The following is a 26,837-nucleotide window of genomic DNA, read 5'->3' on the forward strand; positions in this document are numbered from 1 at the left end:
TCCCATCAATTTTTACATGGTCACGTGACCACCGCGCGTTCACAGCAGGTCAAAATGGGAGCTTCTGACGATGTCGTCTGCCACCGCGAGTTCACAGCATGAGGTATATTATAAAACACATATTGCCTGGCCTATATTCGGGCTATAGCACCCGTTCATTACCCCCTCGTGACTGTGAGTTACCAGAATCACATGCTATTTCCCTCGGCCTTTGGCCTCGGGAAATAGCATGTGATTCTGGTAACTCACAGTCCCTCGGGTGTAATAAACGGGTGCTATAGCCCTCATGGCCAGGCAATATGTGTTCACTATGCAATAAATGTTATGTAACACATGACATTCTCAGGCACAGTCAAAGCTAGTAGTCAATGCAAATACATGCTTCATGAATATTACCCTCTAAGGAAAATAGAACACTACTAGTGCCCCATATATGCAAATTGAGGTCACTATGGGTCAACAGTTCATAATATGTGATTTGATCTAGGCCAATACTTTCACTTCAGTAACCAAAGCAAATCCCTGATAGCGATGAATATCACCCTAGGGAGAATAGAACATGACTAGTGCCCCATATATGCAAATTGAGGTCACTTTGGGTCAATAGTTCATACCATGTGATTTGATCTAGGCCAATACTTTCACTTCAGTAGCCAAAGCAAATCCCTGATAGCGATGAATATCACCCTAGGGAGAATAGAACATGACTAGTGACCCCTATATGCAAATCAGTCACTTAGGGCCAATAGTTCATATCGTGTGATTTGATCTGAGCCAATACTTTCAGTAACCAAAGCAAATCCTTGATAGCGATGAATATCACCCTAGGGAGAATAGAACATGACTAGTGTCCACTATATGCAAATTAGTCACTTTGGGTCATGTGATTTGATCTAGGCCAATCACTGAGGGCTGTATGATGTGTATGTCTTACCTAAATTCCCCATCCATATGTTCAAAGACTTCACCTCCAACGGTATCATTGTCAGGATTTAGACAAATTTCTATCATATTCTCCAAAGCTTTCTGTCCCCAATCCGTGTCCTTACGTGCCATGTTGAAATGTTTCAATGCAGTGTTAGCGTCTCCTAAGTACCTACAAATATTTACAACAATAGATATAATTAGAGAAGTTATTCACCACCATTTATTCTTCATTCAGCCAAGGTAAATACAACTGACCTAAGGGGCCTTGTCACTATGAGTCACTCGATGAGTAGTGTCAACCCTTAGGTCATGAGTACTTTCCAGCTGAATGAAGAAAAATATTAGAGAATAACAAATTATATCACTGCCAGTACTATCAAAGAAAAATCAATGAAAGTAATGACAATTTTGAATGTTTTGATTCATATTTCGAACACAGAAGAACCAGTGATGTAGACGCGTGTTGTTGTGACATAGAGTATATATAAAAAATATGCATGGTGTTAATAATAATTAAAAGCTGCACTACCAGTATACCTCTGATTGGAGTACTATTTTTTTAATCAGAAATCTGGCAATATATTCATTAAAAAGGATTGATTGGGCATTTTACAATGTACATATAAATTAGGGGTCTATTGTTTCTATAAATAGGACATTAATTAATCAACAGCTGGTGTAGCAAGTGAAAGCAGGGCAGAAAACACTGCAAGCACGTGTGCAAATATCACTGAGTACCCACACTGGAACTCACACAGAATGGGGTCTGTTACTCTTAGCCTAGAGCTGAAATATGTCTATCTTTGTGTCAAAAATGTAATGTTCCATGAGTGAAACACCAAGACGACATCATTTTAGCAGTAATGTCCCATGAGTGAAACACCAAGTCTACATCATTTTAGCTGTAATGTCCCATGAGTGAAACACCAAACCTACATCGTTTTAGCTGTAATGTCCCATGAGTGAAACACCAAGCCTACATCATTTTAGCTGTAATGTCCCATAAGTAAAACACCAAGCCTACATCATTTTAGCTGTAATGTCTCAAGAGAGAAACACCAAGCCTACATCATTTTAGCTGTAATGTCCCATAAGTAAAACACCAAGCCTACATCATTTTAGCTGTAATGTCCCATGAATGAAACACCAAGCCTACATCAGTTTAGCTGTAATGTCCCATAAGTAAAACACCAAGCCTACATCATTTTAGCTGTAATGTCTCAAGAGAGAAACACCAAGCCTACATCATTTTAGCTGTAATGTCCCATAAGTAAAACACCAAGCCTACATCATTTTAGCTGTAATGTCCCATGAATGAAACACCAAGCCTACATCAGTTTAGCTGTAATGTCCCATGAATGAAACACCAAGCCTACATCAGTTTAACTGTAATGTCCCATAAGTAAAACATCAAGCCTACATCATTTTAGCTGTAATGTCCCATGAGTTAAACACCAAGCCCACATCATTTTAGCTGTAATGTCCAATGAGTGAAACACCAAGCCTACATCATTTTAGCTGCAATGTCCAATGAGTTAAACACCAAGCCCACATCATTTTAGCTGCAATGTCCAATGAGTAAAACACCAAGCCTACATCATTTTAGCTGTAATGTCCCATGAGTGAAACACCAAGTCTACATCATTTTAGCTGTAATGTCCCATAAGTAAAACACCAAGCCTACATCATTTTAGCAGTAATGTCCCATAAGTAAAACACCAAGCCTACATCATTTTAGCAGTAATGTCCCATAAGTAAAACACCAAGCCTACATCATTTTAGCAGTAATGTCCCATAAGTAAAACACCAAGCCTACATCATTTTAGCTGTAATGTCTCAAGAGAGAAACACCAAGCCTACATCATTTTAGCTGTAATGTCCCATAAGTAAAACACCAAGCCTACATCATTTTAGCTGTAATGTCACATGAGTGAAACACCAAGTCTACATCATTTTAGCTGTAATGTCCCATGAGTGAAACACCAAGCCTACATCATTTTAGCTGTAATGTCCCATGGGTGAAACACCAAACCTACATCATTTTAGCTGTAATGTCCCATAAGTAAAACACCAAGCCTACATCATTTTAGCAGTAATGTCCCATAAGTAAAACACCAAGCCTACATCATTTTAGCAGTAATGTCCCATAAGTAAAACACCAAGCCTACATCATTTTAGCAGTAATGTCCCATAAGTAAAACACCAAGCCTACATCATTTTAGCTGTAATGTCTCAAGAGAGAAACACCAAGCCTACATCATTTTAGCTATAATGTCCCATAAGTAAAACACCAAGCCAACATCATTTTAGCTGTAATGTCCCATGGGTGAAACACCAAGTCTACATCATTTTAGCTGTAATGTCCCATGAGTAAAACACCAAGCCTACATCATTTTAGCAGTAATGTCCCATGGGTGAAACACCAAGCCTACATCATTTTAGCTGTAATGTCCCATGGGTGAAACACCAAGCCAACATCATTTTAGCTATAATGTCCCATAAGTAAAACACCAAGCCTACATCATTTTAGCAGTAATGTCCCATGAGTGAAACACCAAGTCTACATCATTTTAGCTGTAATGTCCCATAAGTAAAACACCAAGCCTACATCATTTTAGCTGTAATGTCCCATGAGTGAAACACCAAACCGTCATCATTTTCACTGTAACATACATATACTTACCATACATGTAAGCCCTTACAATAATTAAACCCAGGATCTGACGGTGCTCTTGCTGAGGAATTCTCAGCTTGTTCTAAGAATTGTCCGACGTCTTCTAATTTACCAGCTCTACGCATCAGATCTATCAGTCGACTCAGTGCTTCATAATGGTCTACAGAACAAATCAAAACGAGTTTTTAAATATGTAGCAGAGATTACTTGTAATGTTGTGAGTGCATACTATGACAGAACCCCAGTACACTTTAGTGCAAGTGTGGCGTACAGTGTGCCCACTAATGATAGCCCAATTTTGTTGTTGACAGTCCAAACGAGTTTAGTAGAACACACCCTGTTTTTAAGTTTCTGATACATGCATGTACTAACCTGGTGATCTTTCTAAAAGTTGCTGGAAATGAAATATAGCCTGGTCATATTCACCTTTCCTAAACATCAAGTCAGCCATCATCTGTACATAGAAATAAAAAACATTGTCACTTTTGAGTTTCTGCTCACCAAACACAAAATATACCAGTAAGGACGATAGATGATATTTATAATGATACTTACCACAGTTGCTGCATCATTTTGAAAGTTTGTTTCCATGGTAGCAGTTGCGTGCGTGAGATGATATTTATAATATGATAATATGATACTTACCACAGTTGCTGCATTCCATGGTAACAGCTGTGTGAGATGGTATACTTACCACAGTTGCTGCTATCATTTTGAAAGTTTGTTTCCATGGTAGCAGCTGTGTGCGTGAGATGATATTTATAATAATACTGCATCATTTTGAAAGTTTGTTTCCATGGTAACAGCTGTGTGTGAGATGGTATACTTACCACAGTTGCTGCATCATTTTGAAAGCTTGTTTCCATGGTAGCAGCTGTGTGAGATGGTATACTTACCATAGTAGCTGGATCATTTTGAAAGTTTGTTTCCATGGTAGCAGCTGTGTGAGATGGTATACTTACCACAGTTGCTGCATCATTTTGAAAGCTTGTTTCCATGGTAACAGCTGTGTGTGAGATGGTATACTTACCATAGTTGCTGCATCATTTTGAAAGTTTGTTTCCATGGTAGCAGCTGTGTGAGATGGTATACTTACCACAGTTGCTGCATCATTTTGAAAGTTTGTTTCCATGGTAACAGCTGTGTGAGATGGTATACTTACCATAGTTGCTGCATCATTTTGAAAGTTTGTTTCCATGGTAACAGCTGTGTGTGAGATGGTATACTTACCACAGTTGCTGCATCATTTTGAAAGTTTGTTTCCATGGTAACAGCTGTGTGTGAGATGGTATACTTACCACAGTTGCTGCATCATTTTGAAAGTTTGTTTCCATGGTAACAGCTGTGTGTGAGATGGTATACTTACCACAGTTGCTGCATCATTTTGAAAGTTTTTTTCCATGGTAACAGCTGTGTGTGAGATGGTATACTTACCACAGTTGCTGCATCATTTTGAAAGTTTGTTTCCATGGTAACAGCTGTGTGTGAGATGGTATACTTACCACAGTTGCTGCATCATTTTGAAAGTTTTTTTCCATGATAACAGCTGTGTGTGAGATGGTATACTTACCATAGTTGCTGCATCATTTTGAAAGTTTGTTTCCATGGTAACAGCTGTGTGTGAGATGGTATACTTACCATAGTTGCTGCATCATTTTGAAAGTTTGTTTCCATGGTAACAGCTGTGTGTGAGATGGTATACTTACCATAGTTGCTGCATCATTTTGAAAGTTTGTTTCCATGGTAACAGCTGTGTGTGAGATGGTATACTTACCATAGTTGCTGCATCATTTTGAAAGTTTGTTTCCATGGTAACAGCTGTGTGTGAGATGGTATACTTACCATAGTTGCTGCATCATTTTGAAAGCTTGTTTCCATGGTAGCAGCTGTGTGCGTGAGATGATATTTATAATAATACTGCATCATTTTGAAAGTTTGTTTCCATGGTAACAGCTGTGTGAGATGGTATACTTACCACAGTTGCTGCATCATTTTGAAAGCTTGTTTCCATGGTAGCAGCTGTGTGCGTGAGATGATATTTATAATAATACTGCATCATTTTGAAAGTCTGTTTCATGGTAGCAGCTGTGTGTGAGATGATATTTGTAATATAATACTTACCACAGTTGCTGCATCATTTTGAAAGTTTTTTTCCATGATAGCAGCTGTGTGCGTGAGATGATATTTATAATAATACTGCATCATTTTGAAAGTTTGTTTCCATGGTAACAGCTGTGTGAGGTGGCATACTTACCACAGTTGCTGCATCATTCTCTTTATCAGATTGTAATAACTGCATAAGTTGATGTTGACATGCATCCAGGTCATCTTGTTGTAGGTACAGCCTAGCTAGTTCTAGCATTGCTTTTCCATCATTATCTGTATATATCAATGCTTCCTTGTAGAGTTTTATAGCTTTATCAAACTCTCTCTGTTCTGTGGCATGTTTGGCCATCTGAGCACAAATACTGCAAATAGTATAATTGTATAAAATATTTACAAATAAGACATGGATTATATCATTACTGTAGATAACATTTACAGATTGGTTACAAGAGAGAGAGAGAGAGAGAGAGAGAGAGAGAGAGAGAGAGAGAGAGAGAGAGAGAGAGAGAGAGAGAGAGAGAGAGAGAGAGAGAGAGAGAGAGAGAGAGAGAGAGAGAGAGAGAGAGAGAGAGAGAGAGAGAGAGAGAGAGAGAGAGAGAGAGAGAGTGAGAGAGAGAGAGAGAGAGTGAGAGAGAGAGAGTGAGAGAGAGAGAGAGAGAGAGTGAGAGAGAGAGAAGAGAGAGAGTGAGAGAGAGAGAGAGAGAGAGAGAGAGAGAGAGAGAGAGAGAGAGAGAGAGAGAGAGAGAGAGAGAGAGAGAGAGAGAGAGAGAGAGAGAGAGAGAGAGAGAGAGAGAGAGAGAGAGAGAGAGAGAGAGAGAGAGAGAGAAAATGAAAGTACATGTAGACAAAGAGAAGCAGAGAAGAGAAATGAGACATGCAATTTTGAAAGGGAAGACAGAAAGTAGCTAGTAGAATGGTAACTAACATAACTACATGTACTGGAACTAATTCATTTATTGGGGCAGTTATTGGGGCAGTTATGTAATATCTAAATATGGTATATTTGTCAGCTCAGGATGCTACTTATACACTGTTTACGTCACTATAACAGTTGGGTTCACTGATTGGTTGAACAACTTGTTGTGCTGATTAAGGGACTTTGACCAGACGTGGTTTAGTTAGAAACCATGTTGGTATCCAAACTACATGTAGTGTATACTTACGTAGTTGCCAGGGCTTTCTGTGTTGGTACTGCATCAGGTTGTTCTAATTGTACTCTCTTCAAAACTCTACACAAAAAAAGAACAAAGACAAACACCATGAATAAATTAACTTTCTAACTTATGGGACTGTAATGAACTTCCACCAAATTATTATCATACACTAGACATGTGTGAGTGAGTGAGTGAGTGTGTGTGTGTGTGTGTGTGTGTGTGTGTGTGTGTGTGTGTGTGTGTCTGTGTCTGTGTGTGTGCGTGTGTGTGTCTGTGTGTCTGTGTGTGTGTCTGTATTCATGTGTCTGTGTGCATTTTCACCTTGCCTGGACATTTATATGAACTGAAGTTTTTACCTTGCCTGGACATTTATATAAACTGAAGTTTTTACCTTGCCTGGACATTTATATGATCTGAAGTTTTTACCTTGCCTGGACATTTATATGAACTGAAGTTTTTACCTTGCCTGGACATTTATATGAACTGAAGTTTTTACCTTGCCTGGACATATATATGAACTGAAGTTTTTACCTTGCCTGGACATTTATATGATCTGAAGTTTTTACCTTGCCTGGACATATATATGAACTGAAGTTTTTACCTTGCCTGGACATTTATATGAACTAAAGTTTTTACCTTGCCTGGACATATATATGAACTGAAGTTTTTACCTTGCCTGGACATATATATGAACTGAAGTTTTTACCTTGCCTGGACATTTATATGAACTAAAGTTTTTACCTTGCCTGGACATTTATATGATCTGAAGTTTTTACCTTGCCTGGACATTTATATGAACTAAAGTTTCTACCTTGCCTGGACATTTATATGAACTAAAGTTTTTACCTTGCCTGGACATTTATATGAACTAAAGTTTTTACCTTGCCTGGACATATATATGAACTAAAGTTTTTACCTTGCCTGGACATTTATATGAACTGAAGTTTTTACCTTGCCTGGACATATATATGAACTAAAGTTTTTACCTTGCCTGGACATATATATGAACTGAAGTTTTTACCTTGCCTGGACATATATATGAACTAAAGTTTTTACCTTGCCTGGACATTTATATGAACTGAAGTTTTTACCTTGCCTGGACATATATATGAACTAAAGTTTTTACCTTGCCTGGACATATATATGAACTGAAGTTTTTACCTTGCCTGGACATATATATGAACTAAAGTTTTTACCTTGCCTGGACATTTATATGAACTAAAGTTTTTACCTTGCCTGGACATTTATATGAACTAAAGTTTTTACCTTGCCTGGACATTCATATGAACTAAAGTTTTTACCTTGCCTGGACATATATATGAACTGAAGTTTTTACCTTGCCTGGACATATATATGAACTGAAGTTTTTACCTTGCCTGGACATTTATATGAACTGAAGTTTTTACCTTGCCTGGACATATATATGAACTAAAGTTTTTACCTTGCCTGGACATATATATGAACTGAAGTTTTTACCTTGCCTGGACATATATATGAACTAAAGTTTTTACCTTGCCTGGACATTTATATGAACTGAAGTTTTTACCTTGCCTGGACATATATATGAACTAAAGTTTTTACCTTGCCTGGACATTTATATGAACTGAAGTTTTTACCTTGCCTGGACATTTATATGAACTAAAGTTTTTACCTTGCCTGGACATTTATATGAACTGAAGTTTTTACCTTGCCTGGACATTTATATGAACTAAAGTTTTTACCTTGCCTGGACATATATATGAACTGAAGTTTTTACCTTGCCTGGACATTTATATGAACTGAAGTTTTTACCTTGCCTGGACATTTATATGAACTAAAGTTTTTACCTTGCCTGGACATATATATGAACTGAAGTTTTTACCTTGCCTGGACATTTATATGAACTGAAGTTTTTACCTTGCCTGGACATTTATATGAACTAAAGTTTTTACCTTGCCTGGACATATATATGAACTGAAGTTTTTACCTTGCCTGGACATTTATATGAACTGAAGTTTTTACCTTGCCTGGACATTTATATGAACTAAAGTTTTTACCTTGCCTGGACATATATATGAACTGAAGTTTTTACCTTGCCTGGACATCTCTGGCATTACTTAGAGACAGCATACAGTCATCTAGCTTGCCGGCTTTGTGATACACTTTAGACAGTAATATCATACATCGAGTTTCTTCTATCATCGATTGTAGGTCTTTAGCTGAAGTTAAAAACAAAAAAAATGGATGAGAAGTTGTGAAAATATTTTCTGACATCAGATATTATACCATGAATAAGCCTGAAATGAAAATATAATAATATACTCTGGTCGTTCTACGTCACAATGTACATCTATGTCAGGACTGCAAGTGTTTACGTCACTGGTTCTGGACGTTTGGACTCATATTTAGAACACAGTAGAACTAATGATGTAGTTGACATGTGTTGTTGTGATGTAGAACTACCATATATATTCCATATTTTTAGTTCAACTTGGTATAATAATTCTTATACTCACCCTGTGCCTTCTCTAGTGCTATTTTTAACACTCTCTCTGTTTTCTCATACTGTCGTAGTTTAAGTAATAATTCTTATACTCACCCTGTGCCTTCTCTAGTGCTATTTTTAACACCCTCTCTGCTTTGTCATATTGTCGTAGTTGAAGTAATAATTCTTATACTCACCCTGTGCCTTCTCTAGTGCTATTTTTAACACTCTCTCTGCTTTGTCATACTGTCGTAGTTTAAGTAATAATTTTTATACTCACCCTGTGCCTTCTCTAGTGCTATTTATAACACCCTCTCTGCTTTGTCATACTGTCATAGTTGAAGTAATAATTCTTATACTCACCCTGTGCCTTCTCTAGTGCTATTTTTAACACTCTCTCTGCTTTGTCATACTGTCATAGTTGAAGTAATAATTCTTATACTCACCCTGTGCCTTCTCTAGTGCTATTTTTAACACTCTCTCTGCTTTGTCATACTGTCGTAGTTTAAGTAATAATTCTTATACTCACCCTGTGCCTTCTCTAGTGCTATTTTTAACACTCTCTCTGTTTTCTCATATTGTCGTAGTTTAAGTAATAATTCTTATACTCACCCTGTGCCTTCTCTAGCGCTATTTTTAACACTCTCTCTGCTTTGTCATATTGTCGTAGTTTAAGTAACAACTCTGCCAAGTCATATCGTAGAAAATTTTGACTGCCTGTCTTCAGGGCTGCTTCATAGTAATTGATAGCCTAAAGAGATATGAAAATAGGTGTAACTTAGTATACATGTACTTATCTATGTGGCCATGATATGGGTTTTGTAGACTGAGGTATGTTGTAGTACGGTGGAAGGGTGTGACTGTAGAAGGGCCTTTTAGCTATACTTCTGAAGTTTGCAAAACCCATTTGCAGGGGCTGTAAAGGTTTATCATATCTCCCATGTAATGGCATGGAATCATCGTTTGAATGACATCACCGCATAAATTGGCAGTGAAATATTCTTTCATTCACAAAATTAACAAAGTCAAACCATTGAGCGAATGGATATCAATGAGCGTACCACTTGCCATATTTGGGCAAAGTGTTTCGGGGAGAGGTACAGGAAATAATTGCATGAGTTTGGTGCATACGCTCTCCACTAAAATATATACTCTAGAGATTACAGAATCAGTTTATCATTGTCTGGCAAATCAGAGTACAATTGGGATGTACAGGTAGAACCAGACAAGCTTATTATTTTGATTATATCGGTATGAAAGTCAACAATGGAAACTACTATGCTATGACCATCAAGTCTATGTATTATTTTTCCTTTTTGATATTTGCCAAGCCTCCAGCCTGGATTGCTTCAAATCAAAACTGAAGATTTATTTGTTCACCAAAGCCTATGGTGTGCTTTAGCCAATCAGCACCACTGAAAAGAACATTGCTCTGGAATTCGGTGCTATTGGAATTTTGATTGATTGATTGATTGATTGATTGATTTCTACTGCACTTTACAAGACGAGCAAATGTTTATCATTGTCATTTCGTAAGGTATTCTGCTTTGTATGTGCGTGCGTGCATGCGCGCGCGCGTGTGTGTGTGTGTGTGTGTGGTCACAACAGTGTGCCCTCTAACGATAGCCAAATTTTGTTGTTGTGGGTCAAATTCTCAAAATGATAAAAACTGGTATTTCTTGTGAGTTACCACATACATGTAGGAAGAGATAGGAGAACACCAAATTTTGGTGCGTCATTAGAAATTGTGTGTGTCAGTGGCATATCAAATTGGCTTAGAGGGCATAGTGCTCCCCAGGGAGTTGAGGAAGTAAAGGGTTATGTCAATGGTGCAGATGGCACACTAGTGTGGTGTCTCTGTTATTGTTAATGTGGAGTCGAAAGACTTCTATGTCTCCATACATAACATCATGTCCAATGAGTGAAATGTCATGCCAACTTCAATTTGGCTGTAAGTCACTTGTCCTTACCTTGCCATAGTTGTGTGTTTTAACCAGTGCTTTACCGATCTTACTAGCCAATGCAGAGTCTCTGGGGTTCTTTTTCAGTGCCGACTCGTACACTTCAATTGCCTTCTCAGGTTCCTGGATACTCATGTAGGCATCACCAAGGAGTAGACATGTATGGGAGCTGGGATGTTTGTCAACAAGTTCTCTGAAAAAAATAATCACCAAAAAATATAAAGTCAGTGTCATTTTAAATCAATCAATCAATCAATCAATCAATCAATCAATCAATCAATCAATCAATCAATCAAGCTATCAATCAATCAATCAATCAATCAATCTATCTATTAATCAATCAATCAATCAATCAATCAATAGATCAATCAACTACCCACCCACCAACCAATCAGTTATACCAACCAACCAATCAGTAAATAAATAAATATTAATAATATTTATTATTTAGATTACACACATCATTATAGTGGTTATAAGAAATCTTACCTGTAACACCTGGCATAGAGTTGTATATCAAGGGCCTCACATTGTAGGTGGTTACAGCAATGTAAGAAATCTTACCTGTAACAACTGGCATAGAGTCGTTTATCTTTCCTATAGTTCAGATAGATATCTGCCATCTTCTCCTTGGCCTCTACGTAGTAGGCTTGTTCCGGTGTAATATTTCTCAGCATACCCAGTGCTAGTTCTATATCACCTCGTTGTAAGGCTAAGTCAGCGTTGGCAATGGTGATACGGACTTCTTCTGGTGTGCCAGTGAATTCATTGATAGCATCCTGCATCACTTTGGCAGCCTCAGGCTAGGAATGTTAAATAGACAAAAATAGATCATTCCTCTGTTGATTTGCATAAATGACTTAATTGGTTAACTAGTAGTGAGGGATAGTACAGTGTGCCCTCTAATGATAGCCAAATTTTGTTGTTGTGAGTCAAAATGAGAAACACTGGGATTTCTTGTGAGTCACCACATAGTAAGAGTTAAGGGAACATCAAATTTTTGAGCCTCACTCGAAATAATGTTCATCAGTGGGGTGTCATATTGGCTTATAGAGGGCACACTCATCACACAGTAAGAGATAGGAGAACACCAAATTTTGGTGCGTCACTAGAAATTGTGTGTGTCAGTGGTTCGTCAAATTGGCTTAGGGCACACTCACCACATAGTAAGTGATAGGAGAACACCAAATTTTGGTGCATCACTAGAAATTGTGTGCATCAGTGGCATGTCAAATTGGCCTATGGGCACACTGATCTACACAGTCACTTCCCTAACTTTTACTTAATATGCTACAACAACTTCAATAATATCCAGAGTTCTCCTGAAGGAGCATTATACACTCCAAAGTACTAAGGAACACTGTCAATACCCATCAATTATGCAGAACTAATAAACCGTTTTTGTTTTGGGGCAGATCTCACGAGATTCTGCATGAGCTAATTCGTCCATATAGCAACTACGTGAGAGTGGTCAAGCTGAATGTGTCAAATGCTTACCAACACTATTGTTCTCAATGTCGTCGCACATGGCAAGGTGAAAAGCTTGACTGTGATCACGTTTGACAACCGCTGTTGTTAAGCATAAATTTGGCATATCTCGCGAGATCTGCAGTGAGACGTAAAATCCCTTGTTAGGTAGCTCTCAAGTAACCATGGTTATAACTAACCTTGTTGTCATAGGAATTGTGATATGAAATGTTACTCACCTGTCTGTCCAATTGTCTGAAAGCATCAGCTAATTCCAAAAAGACAGACACTCTATCATTGGTGCTTATTTGACCTTTAGATTTCTTGGCTGACCCAGGGTGTGCTGAAAATAGATTATACAAGTTCTAAATAAATTATCCTCATTTGCATTTTGTTACACATCAGTGATATATCATTCTCAGTCTAAAAATCATATTTATTGCAAAGTTTAATCAATCAATCAATCAATCAATCAATCAATCAATCATTCAATCAATCAATCAATCAATCGATTGACCAATCAATCAATCGATCGATCAACCAATCAATCAATCAGTCAGTCAATATTAAAAGAGATGGGGTAGGTAGATTTTTTATTTTAAATTATTTTTAAATATTTTATTTTTTAATGTGTGAGTGTCTAGTTCAGGTAGTTATAATGTTTTCTGTTCTTTTCCATATGGTCTATGTGTTATTGGTTTCTTCTTATCAGATATACAGCCATTACAGATTGGAATAATAGTTTTATATTGTCTTTTTAAGTTGATGTCAGTTTCTGTATCCGCTATATTTCTCGCAAGACTTCAAAATTTTCGAGATTTTATTATTTTTCTCTCAAATAATTTTTAAAAGTTTGGGGTCGGCAGTGAAAAAGTAGGTGGGGGTTGGGTAAATGGAACAAAGCAATTTTTTTAGAGCTAACCGTGTGTAATGAGAGCTTACTACATGTAGTGAAGATGAATAGCTCAAAGATTTAAAGAAATGCATATAGAACTTGTAAGTCAGTCAGTATAAATTGATGTAAAATCCGATTTTTCAAATAAAAATTCTTTTTCAAGGTAATATCGGTGAGCTTCAGACATGTCAAGTAAACACCTGAACACATATCAATGTTATGGAACAGAATGACAACCGTGCGTGATTAACGGTTATACGTGTGAAAAGTTCTAATATTTGCACGCACCAAATAGAACCCAATAGAACACGCCTGAAATTTAAAAAAATTTAATGTTAGAAATGTACTTACAAGGTTTTTTAATTCCAGGCAGTGTCATTGCCGTCTGTAGAGTTTTTACGGAGTCTTCTATGTCACCTTTTCGTTTCTGAATTCTGGCTTTTATTAAGTGATACAGCGGTGCTTCACGTACCTGTCAAATTAATACAGTTTATTCATTATTATACCACGCATAAGCCATAAATATGGAATATATACTCTGGTTGTTCTATGTCACGACAACGTCGATGTCTTGTTAATGCGTGCCTATGTAACTGGTTCTGCTGTGCTTGAAATATGAGTCAAAATGTTCAAAATTGCTATTATAATAGAGTGTTTGGGAAACTATGCAAATTTTACCCAATTCTCCCTTTCTGTTACCAGGGTTTCTCCAACTTGAGCAAAGACACTGAGAATATATGTTGACATAAGTTGAGTCTTACCTCAAAGTTGTAGCTGAGACCTTGTTCCAAAGACTGGGAGGCTTGCTTGAAATTACCGAGGTGTGAATGGATCTAGTAAAAAAAAATGTAAAAACAAATTATGAAAATCGTACATCATCACCACTACACCACTTAGCTGTGAAGACAGCAAAAAGTGACTTCCTGTAAAAAAAAAAAGTGCCAATGGCATTGTAGCACAACTGTACAGTTTTTTAAAATGTTTATCCATATGCTAGTCCATGCTAACAATAAGTGTTCATTTGGTGAATGACTATCCAGTTGCCTATCCAACCATGTTGTTATCTTTGCAATAAAGGCGATCATTTAGCTGTTGCTATGGGTGTGGTCATGTTGCTAGACATATTTGCATACAGTTTTTGAATGTTTGGTCACTTGTCTATGAATCTTTGAAGTTATCTTTGCAATATATGTGATCATTAAGCTGTTGCTATGGGTGTGGTCATGTTGCTAGACATATTTGCATACAGTTTTTGAATGTTTGTTCACTTGTTTATGAATCTTTGAAGTTATCTTTGCAATATATGTGATCATTTAGCTGTTGCTATGGGTGTGGTCATGTTGCTAGACATATTTGCATACAGTTTTTGAATGTTTGTTCACTTGTCTATGAATCTCTGATGTTATCTTTGCAATATACATGTATGTGATCATTTAGCTGTTGCTATGGGCATGGTCTTGTTGCTAGACATACCGGTATTTGCATACAGTTTTTGAATGTTTGTTCACTTGTCTATGAATCTTTGATGTTATCTTTGCAATGTGATCATTTAGCTGTTGCTATGGGTGTGGTCATGTTGCTAGACATATTTGCATACAGTTGTTGAATGTTTGTTCACTTGTCTAAGAATCTTTGATGTTATCTTTGCAATGTGATCATTTAGCTGTTGCTATGGGTGTGGTCATGTTGCTAGACATATTTGCATATAGTATTTGAATGTTTGTTCACTTGTCTATGAATCTCTGATGTTATCTTTGCAATATACATATATATGATCATTTAGCTGTTGCTATGGGCATGGTCTTGTTGCTAGACATACCGGTATTTGCATACAGTTTTTGAATGTTTGTTCACTTGTTTATGAATCTCTGATGTTATCTTTGCAATGTGATCATTTAGCTGTTGCTATGGGTGTGGTCATGTTGCTAGACATATGTGCATACAGTTTTTGAATGTTTGTTCACTTGTCTATGGATCTCTGATGTTATCTTTGCAATATACGTGTATGTGATCATTTAGCTGTTGCTAGGGAGTCTTCTGAAAATCAGTCTGAGAATATTACTGATATTTATAACAATTATTTACCTGTGCCATAAGTAAATGGGCGTCAGAGAATGCAGGGTTGACTTCCAGACAATGGTGTAGAGTACTTTGTGCAGCGTCTACATCACCAGACAGGAATTTCACTTTACCAAGTAAAAACAAACCATCCAGTAAACCTGGTACAGCTTTGGTTAGTGGATCTAGTACAGCAGCACATCGCTTTAACACTGGTCCTGCAGGTTGTCCTTGAGTGTTTGGCTGAAAAGAATGACATTGACAATGTTATCAACTGTGCTTTAGTGTAATTGGTATAATCTGGGGTACTGGCAAAAACAGTAGGGGGGAGGGGGGGCTGTAAAGTAGTGGATTTACTGACTGACCGGGTGGATGGCCAGAAGAATAACTATATAATTATATAATATATATAATATGTGATCAGTTGTGCTTCAGTGCAATTTGCATGATTCAGGGTACAGGCAATATGGGGGGGGGGGGGGGAGGGAGGGCAAAAAAGAATTATAGTGGACTGACTGACTGACTGACTGACTGACTGACCGGGTGGTTGGCTCAACTGTAATTCAGTCTAATATACTGGATGTATATTCAAATTATCAGAAAAACAAAAGATTGCATAGTTTGGCCACTAGGAGTGCTGTTCACAGACAACTTTTGAACTACATGTAGGCGTGAGGCCCATGACATTCAGGTATTACTAATTACTACATGTATAGTGTCCTCTTGAAAACATGATCAATTTCAAGTGTTATATTACAAAGTTGGCGGCAACCATCAAGATATTCTACTAACTTTGAGTCTGATCATCTCATTTTCAAATTACAATAAATCATTGTTTTAGCCAAGTTTGTTGACTGCTTCATCATGTACTTACTACCATATGATTTTAGCCTTCATTTTTTCCTCATATGGGATACATTCTGGAGACACTTCTTTGAAAAGTGACCGCAAGATGGGTAACCAAATTACAGAGAATTGGCATAGTAGTGCAAGAATGTACAACAGTGGACTGACTGGGCCAAGATACACATTTTTTTCTGAAGCTAGGGAGTTAGATTTAGGTTACAGGTAGACTAGACCCTCTTACATACAATTGATTTGTATCACATGCAATGATTGGTCACTGTTCTACAATTCCCCATATCATGGACCAATCAAAGTCAGTGATACAAACATTAGGGTATTTCTTTTGCTAGTCAGCACCAACCAGCACTCAAAAAATTGCAGACTTTGCCAAAACAAATCTCACCAGTGTACACCTGTTATTCACATTTGCAACCAACACATTTTAATATTGAGAAATGTTGAAATAGTTTCATTCACTGTGTAGAATTCTCAACAAAACTTAATTTCATGAATCAACAGTGCAACAAAATATCAAAGTTTTTTAATATTTCGACGAATGGCAGCCATCTTCATCTGGGAATGAACTTTTACACCACCTTAGGCTTGAGGTCATGGCCTTTTTGAGGTCATGACCTCATTCCCAGATTAAGATGGCTATTAGTAGTCGTTGAAATATTGGAACACTCTGATCTTTTATTGCACTGTTGATTGATGAATTTAAGATTTGTTATCAATATTGATAAGTAATGAAAGTTAATGTATGAATGAATGAAACAGGCATGCCAGCTCTTATACATTTGATTATCACTATACATGTATGAATACATGTATCATTATCATAAGATTATGCATTATAATTTATACTATATCGTTAAACATATTTCTGCAATAGCCAGTGGCGTTGTATTATCAGGGGTGAACAAATCATTTCGTGAACTGGTGGTCCCCGGACCAGTGCCTTAAAAAATCCAGTGTCCCTTCTGAAAGAATTAGTGGTCCCAGATCCCGCTAATGTGAAACATTAAATCTTACCTATGAATCTGTATATTCGGACGACTTTTTTACATAGTTATTAACAGTAAGGTACTGGTCCAACAGACCAGGCAAGGTAAAATTTGTGTGGTCCGCCCCCAAAAAACCGCTAGTCCCAGACCCAGAACCAGTGGATTTGTTCACCCCTGATTATGTGCTAACTCTTACCGAGCACTACATCAACAACACTGCTGTAGTATATAATATGCAATGAATCAGTAGCCTACTTATTTTAAACACACTGCTGAAGTAGAGTTTGCAATTAGTCAATAGCCTTGTATTAGGCACTAGATACCACTTACTAAGTTAAAAACACTGCAGTTATGATCTGCAATAGTCAGTAAAGCCTCATATTAGGCACTAGATACCACTTACTAAGTTAAAAACACTACAGCTATTATCTGCAATAGTCAGTATAGCCTTATATTTTGCACTAGATACCACTTACTCAGTTAAAAACACTGCAGTTATGATCTGTAATAGTCAGTATAGCCTCATATTTTGCACTAGATACCACTTACTCAGTTAAAAACACTACAGCTATGATCTGCAATAGTCAGTATAGCCTCATATTTTGCACTAGATACCACTTACTAAGTTAAAAACACTGCAGTTATGATCTGCAATAGTCAGTATAGCCTCATATTTTGCACTAGATACCACTTACTAAGTTAAAAACACTGCAGTTATGATCTGCAATAGTCAGTATAGCCTCATATTTTGCACTATATGGAACTAGCTGCACCCCAAATGAAACTTTAAAGTCAGGCAATTGAACTTGCCTAAAATGAAGCATTGCAATTCTTCTGGGTAAACATTACAATGTTATTATAATTATAAGCAATGTAAGATACTAAAAATATCTAGCAATGAAGTGTAAATATTGTTAAAAATTGCAAAAACTTTTAGATTTTTGCCTCCGATGATACAAACCCTTTTAGTGACAAATTGAGGTCATTGAACTGTACAATCTCTGATTCTCACCTGTATCAACTGGGTAGCATGCAAAACAGAAAGGGTTACCATAGCAACACAATACCATGAAGGGTGTCAGGTTGTGCATCGGATCATGGAATGTGAATGCAACAAAACAGTGACAGTTAATAAACACACAAGATAGGAGGTCCTATTCTAAGCCAGGGTTATAAACACATGAACTAGGGGGATCTACCCCAGCTTGTGCAAAGATATAGTATTTGATGAATACACAAGCGATACAGGTTTTTTACAACCCAATGTAACAAAACAGTTAACCTACACTAGCTGTAACTGGACTATTTATTTTTTGAACCAGACAACCAACAACACATTCACTGAAAATTATTAACATACAGTTATTAACTACTGTAATTAGACATTATTCATGTCAAGTAGTGGTCTATTTTATCTATGAGTAGAACAGTAAACCCCCCCCCCCCCCCCCCCCCCCAAATATTTCTGGTCAGGACATCTCTCTATAATGGTGCGACTACACAGAATTGTGTTTTAGGGGGAATATCACAAAACATTACTCATTGTCTATGATTACATCATCACTACTACGCCACCTAGTGGTAAACCCAGCAAATAAACAGTTTAACCATAACCTTTCGACCTAAATACATATACATAAAACATTATTCAGAACCTTAAGTGTGTATACTTTTTTCCTGCCCTGACTAATGTATATAAAGGTTTGTTAGTTTTAGATTCACAGGTAATTTCTAGTTCTTAGTCTATCTCTTTCAAAATGTGTCTACATTCATGGCAAAATTGAACCCTGGCTTAGAATACGTAGATGTAGAATGTGCCTTAACAATACAAATCTTAAAGTAAACTTTTACTGTTTCTCTGTTCAAGAAAACTCAAACCCATTCTAAGTTAAAATCAAGTGAAAAAAAACCACCAAGAGTCATCATGCGCACTTTTGAAGTAGAGATTGAAATATACCAAAATTCAGCCATTTTAAGAATCTATATAATCTAGTCCCAATACGACAGTGTTATGATTTACACTACGTGATCTTCAAACATTACGTCTAGTCAAAGTTAAACACGTTACCGTTAATCTGGCTAAAACTCCATGCTGGGTGAAGGGTGAATGGTGTATGTCAGTAGCAATCCATCACAAATTGACAGGCAGTTGTAATTAGTTTACTTCCTCCAGACAATTACTCATTAATATTCAATTAGTACAGCTGTACTAAACGAAAATCATGTGGAGACGCGATAACATCATCGCATTTATATGAACGCTGTCGGGGGTACTGGTAAGCGGTAGCACAAATTTTTGTGCTAGAGTAACAACTTTGACTACACTTATGTGTGAACAGTGAAGGTAACGTAGTGTAAATTGTAACATGGTCGTATTGAAACTAGACTATAGACCTAAAATGGCCACTGAATATTATAATGTTAACTTTGTGATGGGAAATACAAAATTTTTAATTTCCTTGAAAACAAGACGGTGAAAGCTAAATTTCTTAGATTATTTCAAAAGAACCCAAAACAAGCTTTCCGTGTATGGCAAAGCTTGGAGCGAATCAATCTGATTAAAATCCGATATAGATGTCGGCTAATCGTTCATTGTTATATTTTACCAGTATTTTTTGCTTCAATTGACCCTTGTGATACATGTTTACGTTTTCATCTAGATGGTAGAGGCGGCCATCGAGACGAAAACGTAAACACGTCTTGCGAAGGTCGATTCAAGCAACAATGAATGACTAGCTGACATCTACATCAGATTTTAATCAGATTGGGAGAGAATTGAAGAACTTTGATTTTTAGGTCACAAAGGCACACACTACCTTAAAGTGAGAGGATAGAAAGATAACATATAGTGTGGTTTTAAATTCTGTGGACAATAATACATAAACACATAAATAGGAGAGATAAAAGGTAAGGTCAGAGTTCAGAGGTTAAACACACAATTGATGTCAAAGGTCATGCTTCTCTGTTTATTTCCATTCTAAACCTTTGAAAGCAAACAAGGGATGGTTAATATGTAGAATTACATTGTATTATAGACCCTGTACGTAGAGTCTATGATTGTACGTAGTATAGAAACCCATGTACATGATTGTATTATAGACCCTGTAGGTAGAGTCTGTGATTGTATGTAGTATAGAAACCCATGATCGTATATAAATCCCTACTGTAGCAATACAACCAAGATCACTGCTGTGTTAAAAGTACTGTCTATGCAACATGATTTTAATTGAACCAACACTCTATTTCTTTCTGTTTGAAAACACCACTCAGTGAGAGTCTGTGTGACTATTTATGAGTCTGTAGTAATTGCATGTGTAACTGCAACATTGTTTCAAAAACATGATAATCAATCAAGGTTTACCAGACACAACATTACCAGAAATAGTTAGTGCTATCCCAGACTGTGAACACAATGTCTGAGACATTAGTCAAAACAATCTCCACCAAATAAACCATGTCTGTCAGTGTTACATTGTAACATTCTGTCGCCACCAATTACAACTATCAATGATACATGTTACATTTTCAATTATAACTCTTCCATGAAGAAGCGGCAGAGTGAAAGGGGACAAATGCCAACAATGGGTTCAATTATTGCATACATTGTACTTTCCATTCAACCATGATCTTGCTTGTATTTGGTGAATTACCATCACCAGGTTATGTTTACTGGGATGAGGGCGGTGTGACTGTCACACATGAAAGCGACTTTTTAAGTACTTTGAACTTACGGGTTGAGAATGGCATAAACAGATAAATTAGCAAACCTTTGGTAATATGTGAAGTACTGGTGATAACACACCATCATATAGACTGTCGACAGTCGCTCGCGCCTTTTTTCCCCTACGTTTTATCTAAACTTAAGTCGTTGCGGCACTCCGATCCGGTGCAATACTACTATAATTGCATACTGATATCGAGGCACGAGCGACTGTCGACAGTCTAACCATCATATAACATGTACTAAAGCACAAACATCAAACAGTAAATTTATACAATGTATACTTCTATCCTAGTAGCATAAGATTTACATTTTCACTAAGTCACAATAAGTTATGAAAATAGAGAAGTATGATAGATACAATGTAACAATGCATACATGTATGTAAACATACTCTGCAATGAATTGGTGCAAAATTTGCTATATACTCATCCTGAAATCATAGCTAGATTTTTTAAATCTATTGCAGAACATGTATACATACTAAAAACATGACTTATATAGACTTTAAGAATTTAGATAGATTATCTATCATTTGACACAGAGTTTGAAATTACAGTCTACACATGCTGTCTACTTGAAAAAAAAACATTCTAGTGTATCACCATAAATAAATTGGCATGGTGCCAACTACTATAAACCATTAAGATGGAAAGGTGCCAAGTATTGTAAACCAGCAAGCTGGTACAGTGCCATATATGGTATGCAATAAAGTTGGGATGGCGGCAATTACTGTAAACAACCAAATTGGCATATTGCCAATTGAAGCATGAACAATCAAGTTGGCATTTTGCCAGTCATTGCAAACAAACAAGTTGGCATGAAGCCAATTATTCTAAACAATCAAGTTGGCATGTTGCCAATTGTAGTGTAAACAATCAAGTTGGCATGTTGCCAATTGTAGTGTAAACAATCAAGTTGGCATTGTGCCATTGACATGTCAATTATTGAGAGAAGTTTTATAATTTACAGATGGCATGTTATCAAGGATTTACATTCTCCTTTTAAATCATACTGTAAATACTAGAGAATTGCCTTGCAAAGATCACAAAGATTACAGAGAAAGATACAACAATGCATATTAAATGGATGATAAACTTACCAACAAACCCTTTGAAAAAGACAATTTATATTATTGTGAGAATCGATAGATATAAATTTTAATATAAATTAAATTAAAATAATCTATGAAGTTTGCTACTTTGTTGCTAGTTTACAAATCAACATGAATCAATAAAACTAATGAGCTAAACATTTGCAATCACTGTGTCATAATATACAAATTGAAAGATTATTTTTATCATTTATATTTAAGGGCCACAGGCTGAGTTTATACGTATTCGGGTGTAGTTTGTGCTGCATATCTAAAAGGTACTCGCATTATTGTACTTGCTACAGCAAGCTTAATCATCATTTACAATTGTCTGAACTCAAACCTGGTATTAAGATATAACATATAAACGATCCGGTGATATAATTTTATTATACAGAATATAAACAAATGTTCAGGAAATCCCTACTATGCAATCAACTTTTCTAACAAATGTCAAAAGACAGTTGTAATGTTATAGATGACATTTATCAACATTAACATTATACTGGAATGTGGTTTTATTTAAGTATTTTCACTTGTGAGTAAAAAAATTATAAACTCAAATTGTGTCACTTTAATATGATTATACTCTGATTATTTTTTTTAAAATGTTGTTTGTAATTCAACGGATATATAACATTCTTGGTGCTATATTTATTAATGTATTCAGAAAACTAAGAGGTTAAACACATCTAGACTGACGCTAGCCTTTATACCCACACAGGCATGCCCTTCTGTAATTTTGGGTCTGTATGAGTTATCGTGTTAAATAAAACAGACTTCACTGACGCTAGCCTTACCCACACAGGCATGCCCTTCCATAATTTTGTGTCTGTGTATGAGTTATCGTTTTAAATAAAACAGACTTCAATAATGCTAGCCATACCCACACAGGCATACCCTTCCATAAATTTGTGTCTCTGTATGAGTTATCATTTTAAATAAAACAGACATCACTGACGCTAGCCTTACCCACACAAGACTGCCTTCCATAATTTTGTTTCTGCGCTAGCCTTACCCAAACAGGCATGCCCTTCCATAAATTTGTGTCTGTGTATGAGTTATCATTTTAAATAACGCTAGCCTTACCAACACAAGACTGCCTTCCATAAATTTGTGTCTGTGTATGAGTTATCATTTTAAATAACGCTAGTCTTACCAACACAAGACTGCCTTCCATAAATTTGTGTCTTGTCTTGACTTGTTGTGTTAAATAAAACAGAAATACTGACATAAACTTGAGACTTACCGTGGATGGAGCAAAGAGTAGATATTCATTAACAATCTCGATAAGAAAATCTGGGTTTAATTGTTGATAGTATTGGACACCTAGTGGCAGACCTTTCAGAGATCCAAAGTGTGTTTCTGTAGCATCATTCAATATCTGTGTCACTTCTTCACCTCCTTTACCTCTCTTTCTTGCCAACACTGCACTGAGATATAACAATTCCTGTCAAAGAGAGAGTACAAAATGTTTATAATACAACACTGCACTGAGATATAACAACTTGATCCTGTCAAAGAGAGAGTACAAAATGTTTATGATACAACACTGCACTGAGGTATAACAATTCCAAATGATACAACACTGGGTTGCCACTGCTCGTTTTTCAACTCGTAGTGACAATGACCCCTTACGTCACTTGTATTTTCCTTGGCTGAACGAAGGCAAATATTGGGGGATAACATCAAAATATTCTAGTATATCGTACTGGGGTATTCTTGATACAAGTGAGATATGAATTTCATTCAAGAAATTTTAATAGGTCGCATAGCGGCTCAATGACTAGTACGCATGCACGCACTATGTATACTATGCAATGTTTTTTTGGTGTTTTTACCCAAGGATGCATTGCAGTACAATGACTACACATGCGCGTTCTATATACTATGTGCATTCTCCATGTTGAGGGCGCTATCTACGACATCATCATGAGGCTCACCAGTCACAAATGAATCTACTCTGTGTGAGCTTATGGGCTTTGCCTAGTTATGATAATAATTGTTAGAACTTACTGAAGACTTGCCGATACTTTGCTGGATTTCATTGAGAAACTCTAACTGTTGTTCTGCATCATCTAAGTGACCTTCCATTAGCTGACACTTGATAATGCCTGGAGTAGAAAACACACAACAATCACAATAATCTTTATTTATACTGGATAGTTCTTAAAGTATATAAACACTTGTCTCTCAAGAAGTCCAGTGAGGGCTATCCGTCATGGGTTCAGTGTTAATGCAGGAGGAAACCGGACTACCCAGGGTAAAACCTGTGTTGTTTGGTAGAGTCAAACTGAACGACACTCTTCTTACTTACAGTGTGGTAAATTTAATCGAACCCTGAATGGGTTCGAACCCTGACCACAGTGGTAAGAGGCAAGTGGTTTAACCACTTGGCCACCGACAACCCCTATCATTTACAATAACATACCGGTATGGTGTCCTGAATGGTAAGTTTAGGCCATGATGATGTCAAACAAGTCTCAAGATAATTATATTATTATGTAACCTGGATCTATGGTATGGTGGCCTCAAGATATGTTCTTAAAACTTAAAAGTTGTCTCCCTCTGTCTGTATGTGTAATTATCCCTCTCTGTCTGAAACCTTGCGCTCTGTCTGTGTCTCTTTCTTTGTCTGTGTGTCTCTCAAGATCTTTGCCTCTGTCTCTGACTGTTTCTCTCTCATCTCTTATTCTTGTACCAGTCTGTCTGTCTGTCTGTCTGTTTGTCTGCCTGCCTGTTTGTCGCAGTCTCTCTCCTCTCTCTGCATGTCAGTCTGCCCCTGTGTGTGTTCGTCTGTACTTGTCCGTGTCTATTTTTCTCTCAATTATCTCTTATTCTTGTACCTTGTCTGTCTGTCTCTGTGTCTGTCTGTGTCTCTCTCTATCTCTGTCTGTCTGTCTGTCTGTCTGTCTGTCTGTCTGTCTGTCTGTCTCTCTCTCTCTCTCTCTCTCTCTCTCTCTCTCTCTCTCTCTCTCTCTCTCTCTCTCTCTCTCTCTCTCTCTCTCTCTCTCTCTCCCCCCTTTCCTCTCACCTGTAAGTGCTGCTACACTAGTCTCATCCAGCTTCATGGCATTCCTATAACACTTCATGGCATCTCTAACCTTGCCTTGTAGAAGTAATTCATAGCCAGCTTCTGTAGCATAGTCTGAATTCATACTATCCAAGCCTAGAGCTCTCTCCATCAATGTGTACGTCTGCTGTAAGACTAGGGTATTCCTCCCACACTGTAATACAAACAAGAAATTAGAATACTGAATGTACTACATGTGTGCAATGAACATATCTCATGTAAATTGACTCTAGGGCACTATTGATACAGTAGTGTATACACTCTCCCAACTAGTGTGCCCTCTAATGATAGCCACATTTTGTGAGTCGAAATGAGAAAAACTGGCATTTCTTGTGAGTCACCACATGATAAGAGACAGGAGAACACCAAATTATGGTGTGTCAGTAGAAATTGTGTGCATCCGTGGCACGTGGCTTAGAGGGCACACAGTGATGCTCAATACATAGTAAGAGATAAGGGAACACCAAATATTGGTGTGTCACTAGAAATTGTGCGTCAAATTGGCTTAGAGGTCACACTGGTCACTACACACTTCATCCACACTGTCACACAAAACAAGTTTATTTCATGAATCTAAAACTAGTAAGAGAACTACATGACCACTTCTTCCATCCTGCAATCAGCTTTGATATAACTTACCACTCTACAAAATGCCTGAGACATGTTATAATACAACCAGGGATTCTTTGGTTCAAATCTATCCAACATTTGGATCACCTCACCCAGTTTATTGGCAGCCTAGAATTAAAATAAAAAAACAAACATTTTTTTTTTAAATTTCAGAGTGACACATTAATGCTGAAAAATTAAATCATTGCATAATCAATATTTGTAGTATTAGTAGATCGATCAAAACTCAATAAATTACAAATTAAAATCAATAAACGTGTAAAATATTTGTTATTTTACATAACAATATCAAACTTTTTACACATTTTTGTGCATTTCGCATTGTAATCAGTTACAAACACAGTCTTGGTATATGTTGTTTTACATTGATTTTGCGAGTATGAAGCCATGATAAATTTGCAGTGTAATTCAAAATAAATACCCAATCCTCATTAATATGACCATTTAAAAATATTGACGTGTTGTTGAAATACTCGTGACCTAAGGGGCCTTGTCACTACTCATGTCGTGACTCGTAGTGACAAGGACCCCTTAGGTCATGTAGTGACTCGTAGTGATAAAGACCCCTTAGGTCATCATATTTTCCTTACCTGAACTAAGAAAAATATTGGGGTATAACATCTAATTAGATTCAAATCTACTGTAAAGTGGCAAACTTACCTCATCATAGCTACCTTCCCTACATAACATATGCAGGATATGTATACGTACAGCTTCAATGACATGCTGGTCTTGAGCTAACGCTCTGAAATAGTACAAAATCA

General features: G+C 36.9%; 1 protein-coding gene across 1 annotated transcript in view; it reads right to left on the reverse strand.

Moving 5' to 3' along the window:
• The window catches only part of LOC144449931 (tetratricopeptide repeat protein 21B-like), a 44,775-nt gene that overhangs the window by 10,909 nt on the left and 7,029 nt on the right, over positions 1 to 26,837 (reverse strand). The window contains exons 8-25 of the mRNA XM_078140482.1: positions 26,734 to 26,818; positions 26,083 to 26,181; positions 25,405 to 25,597; positions 24,387 to 24,484; positions 23,620 to 23,820; positions 15,734 to 15,949; positions 14,410 to 14,481; positions 14,000 to 14,120; positions 12,993 to 13,096; positions 11,851 to 12,089; positions 11,296 to 11,479; positions 9,938 to 10,076; positions 8,933 to 9,059; positions 6,871 to 6,936; positions 5,856 to 6,069; positions 3,974 to 4,055; positions 3,611 to 3,761; positions 935 to 1,096 (exon numbers count right to left, since the gene is read on the reverse strand). Of these exons, the coding sequence (XP_077996608.1) occupies positions 935 to 1,096; positions 3,611 to 3,761; positions 3,974 to 4,055; positions 5,856 to 6,069; positions 6,871 to 6,936; positions 8,933 to 9,059; positions 9,938 to 10,076; positions 11,296 to 11,479; positions 11,851 to 12,089; positions 12,993 to 13,096; positions 14,000 to 14,120; positions 14,410 to 14,481; positions 15,734 to 15,949; positions 23,620 to 23,820; positions 24,387 to 24,484; positions 25,405 to 25,597; positions 26,083 to 26,181; positions 26,734 to 26,818 (2,553 nt within the window). The remainder of the gene's footprint in view (positions 1 to 934; positions 1,097 to 3,610; positions 3,762 to 3,973; positions 4,056 to 5,855; positions 6,070 to 6,870; positions 6,937 to 8,932; positions 9,060 to 9,937; positions 10,077 to 11,295; positions 11,480 to 11,850; positions 12,090 to 12,992; positions 13,097 to 13,999; positions 14,121 to 14,409; positions 14,482 to 15,733; positions 15,950 to 23,619; positions 23,821 to 24,386; positions 24,485 to 25,404; positions 25,598 to 26,082; positions 26,182 to 26,733; positions 26,819 to 26,837) is intronic.

The sequence above is a fragment of the Glandiceps talaboti genome, chromosome 19, assembly GCF_964340395.1.
Source record: "Glandiceps talaboti chromosome 19, keGlaTala1.1, whole genome shotgun sequence".
In the NCBI taxonomy this organism is placed as follows: domain Eukaryota; kingdom Metazoa; phylum Hemichordata; class Enteropneusta; family Spengelidae; genus Glandiceps; species Glandiceps talaboti.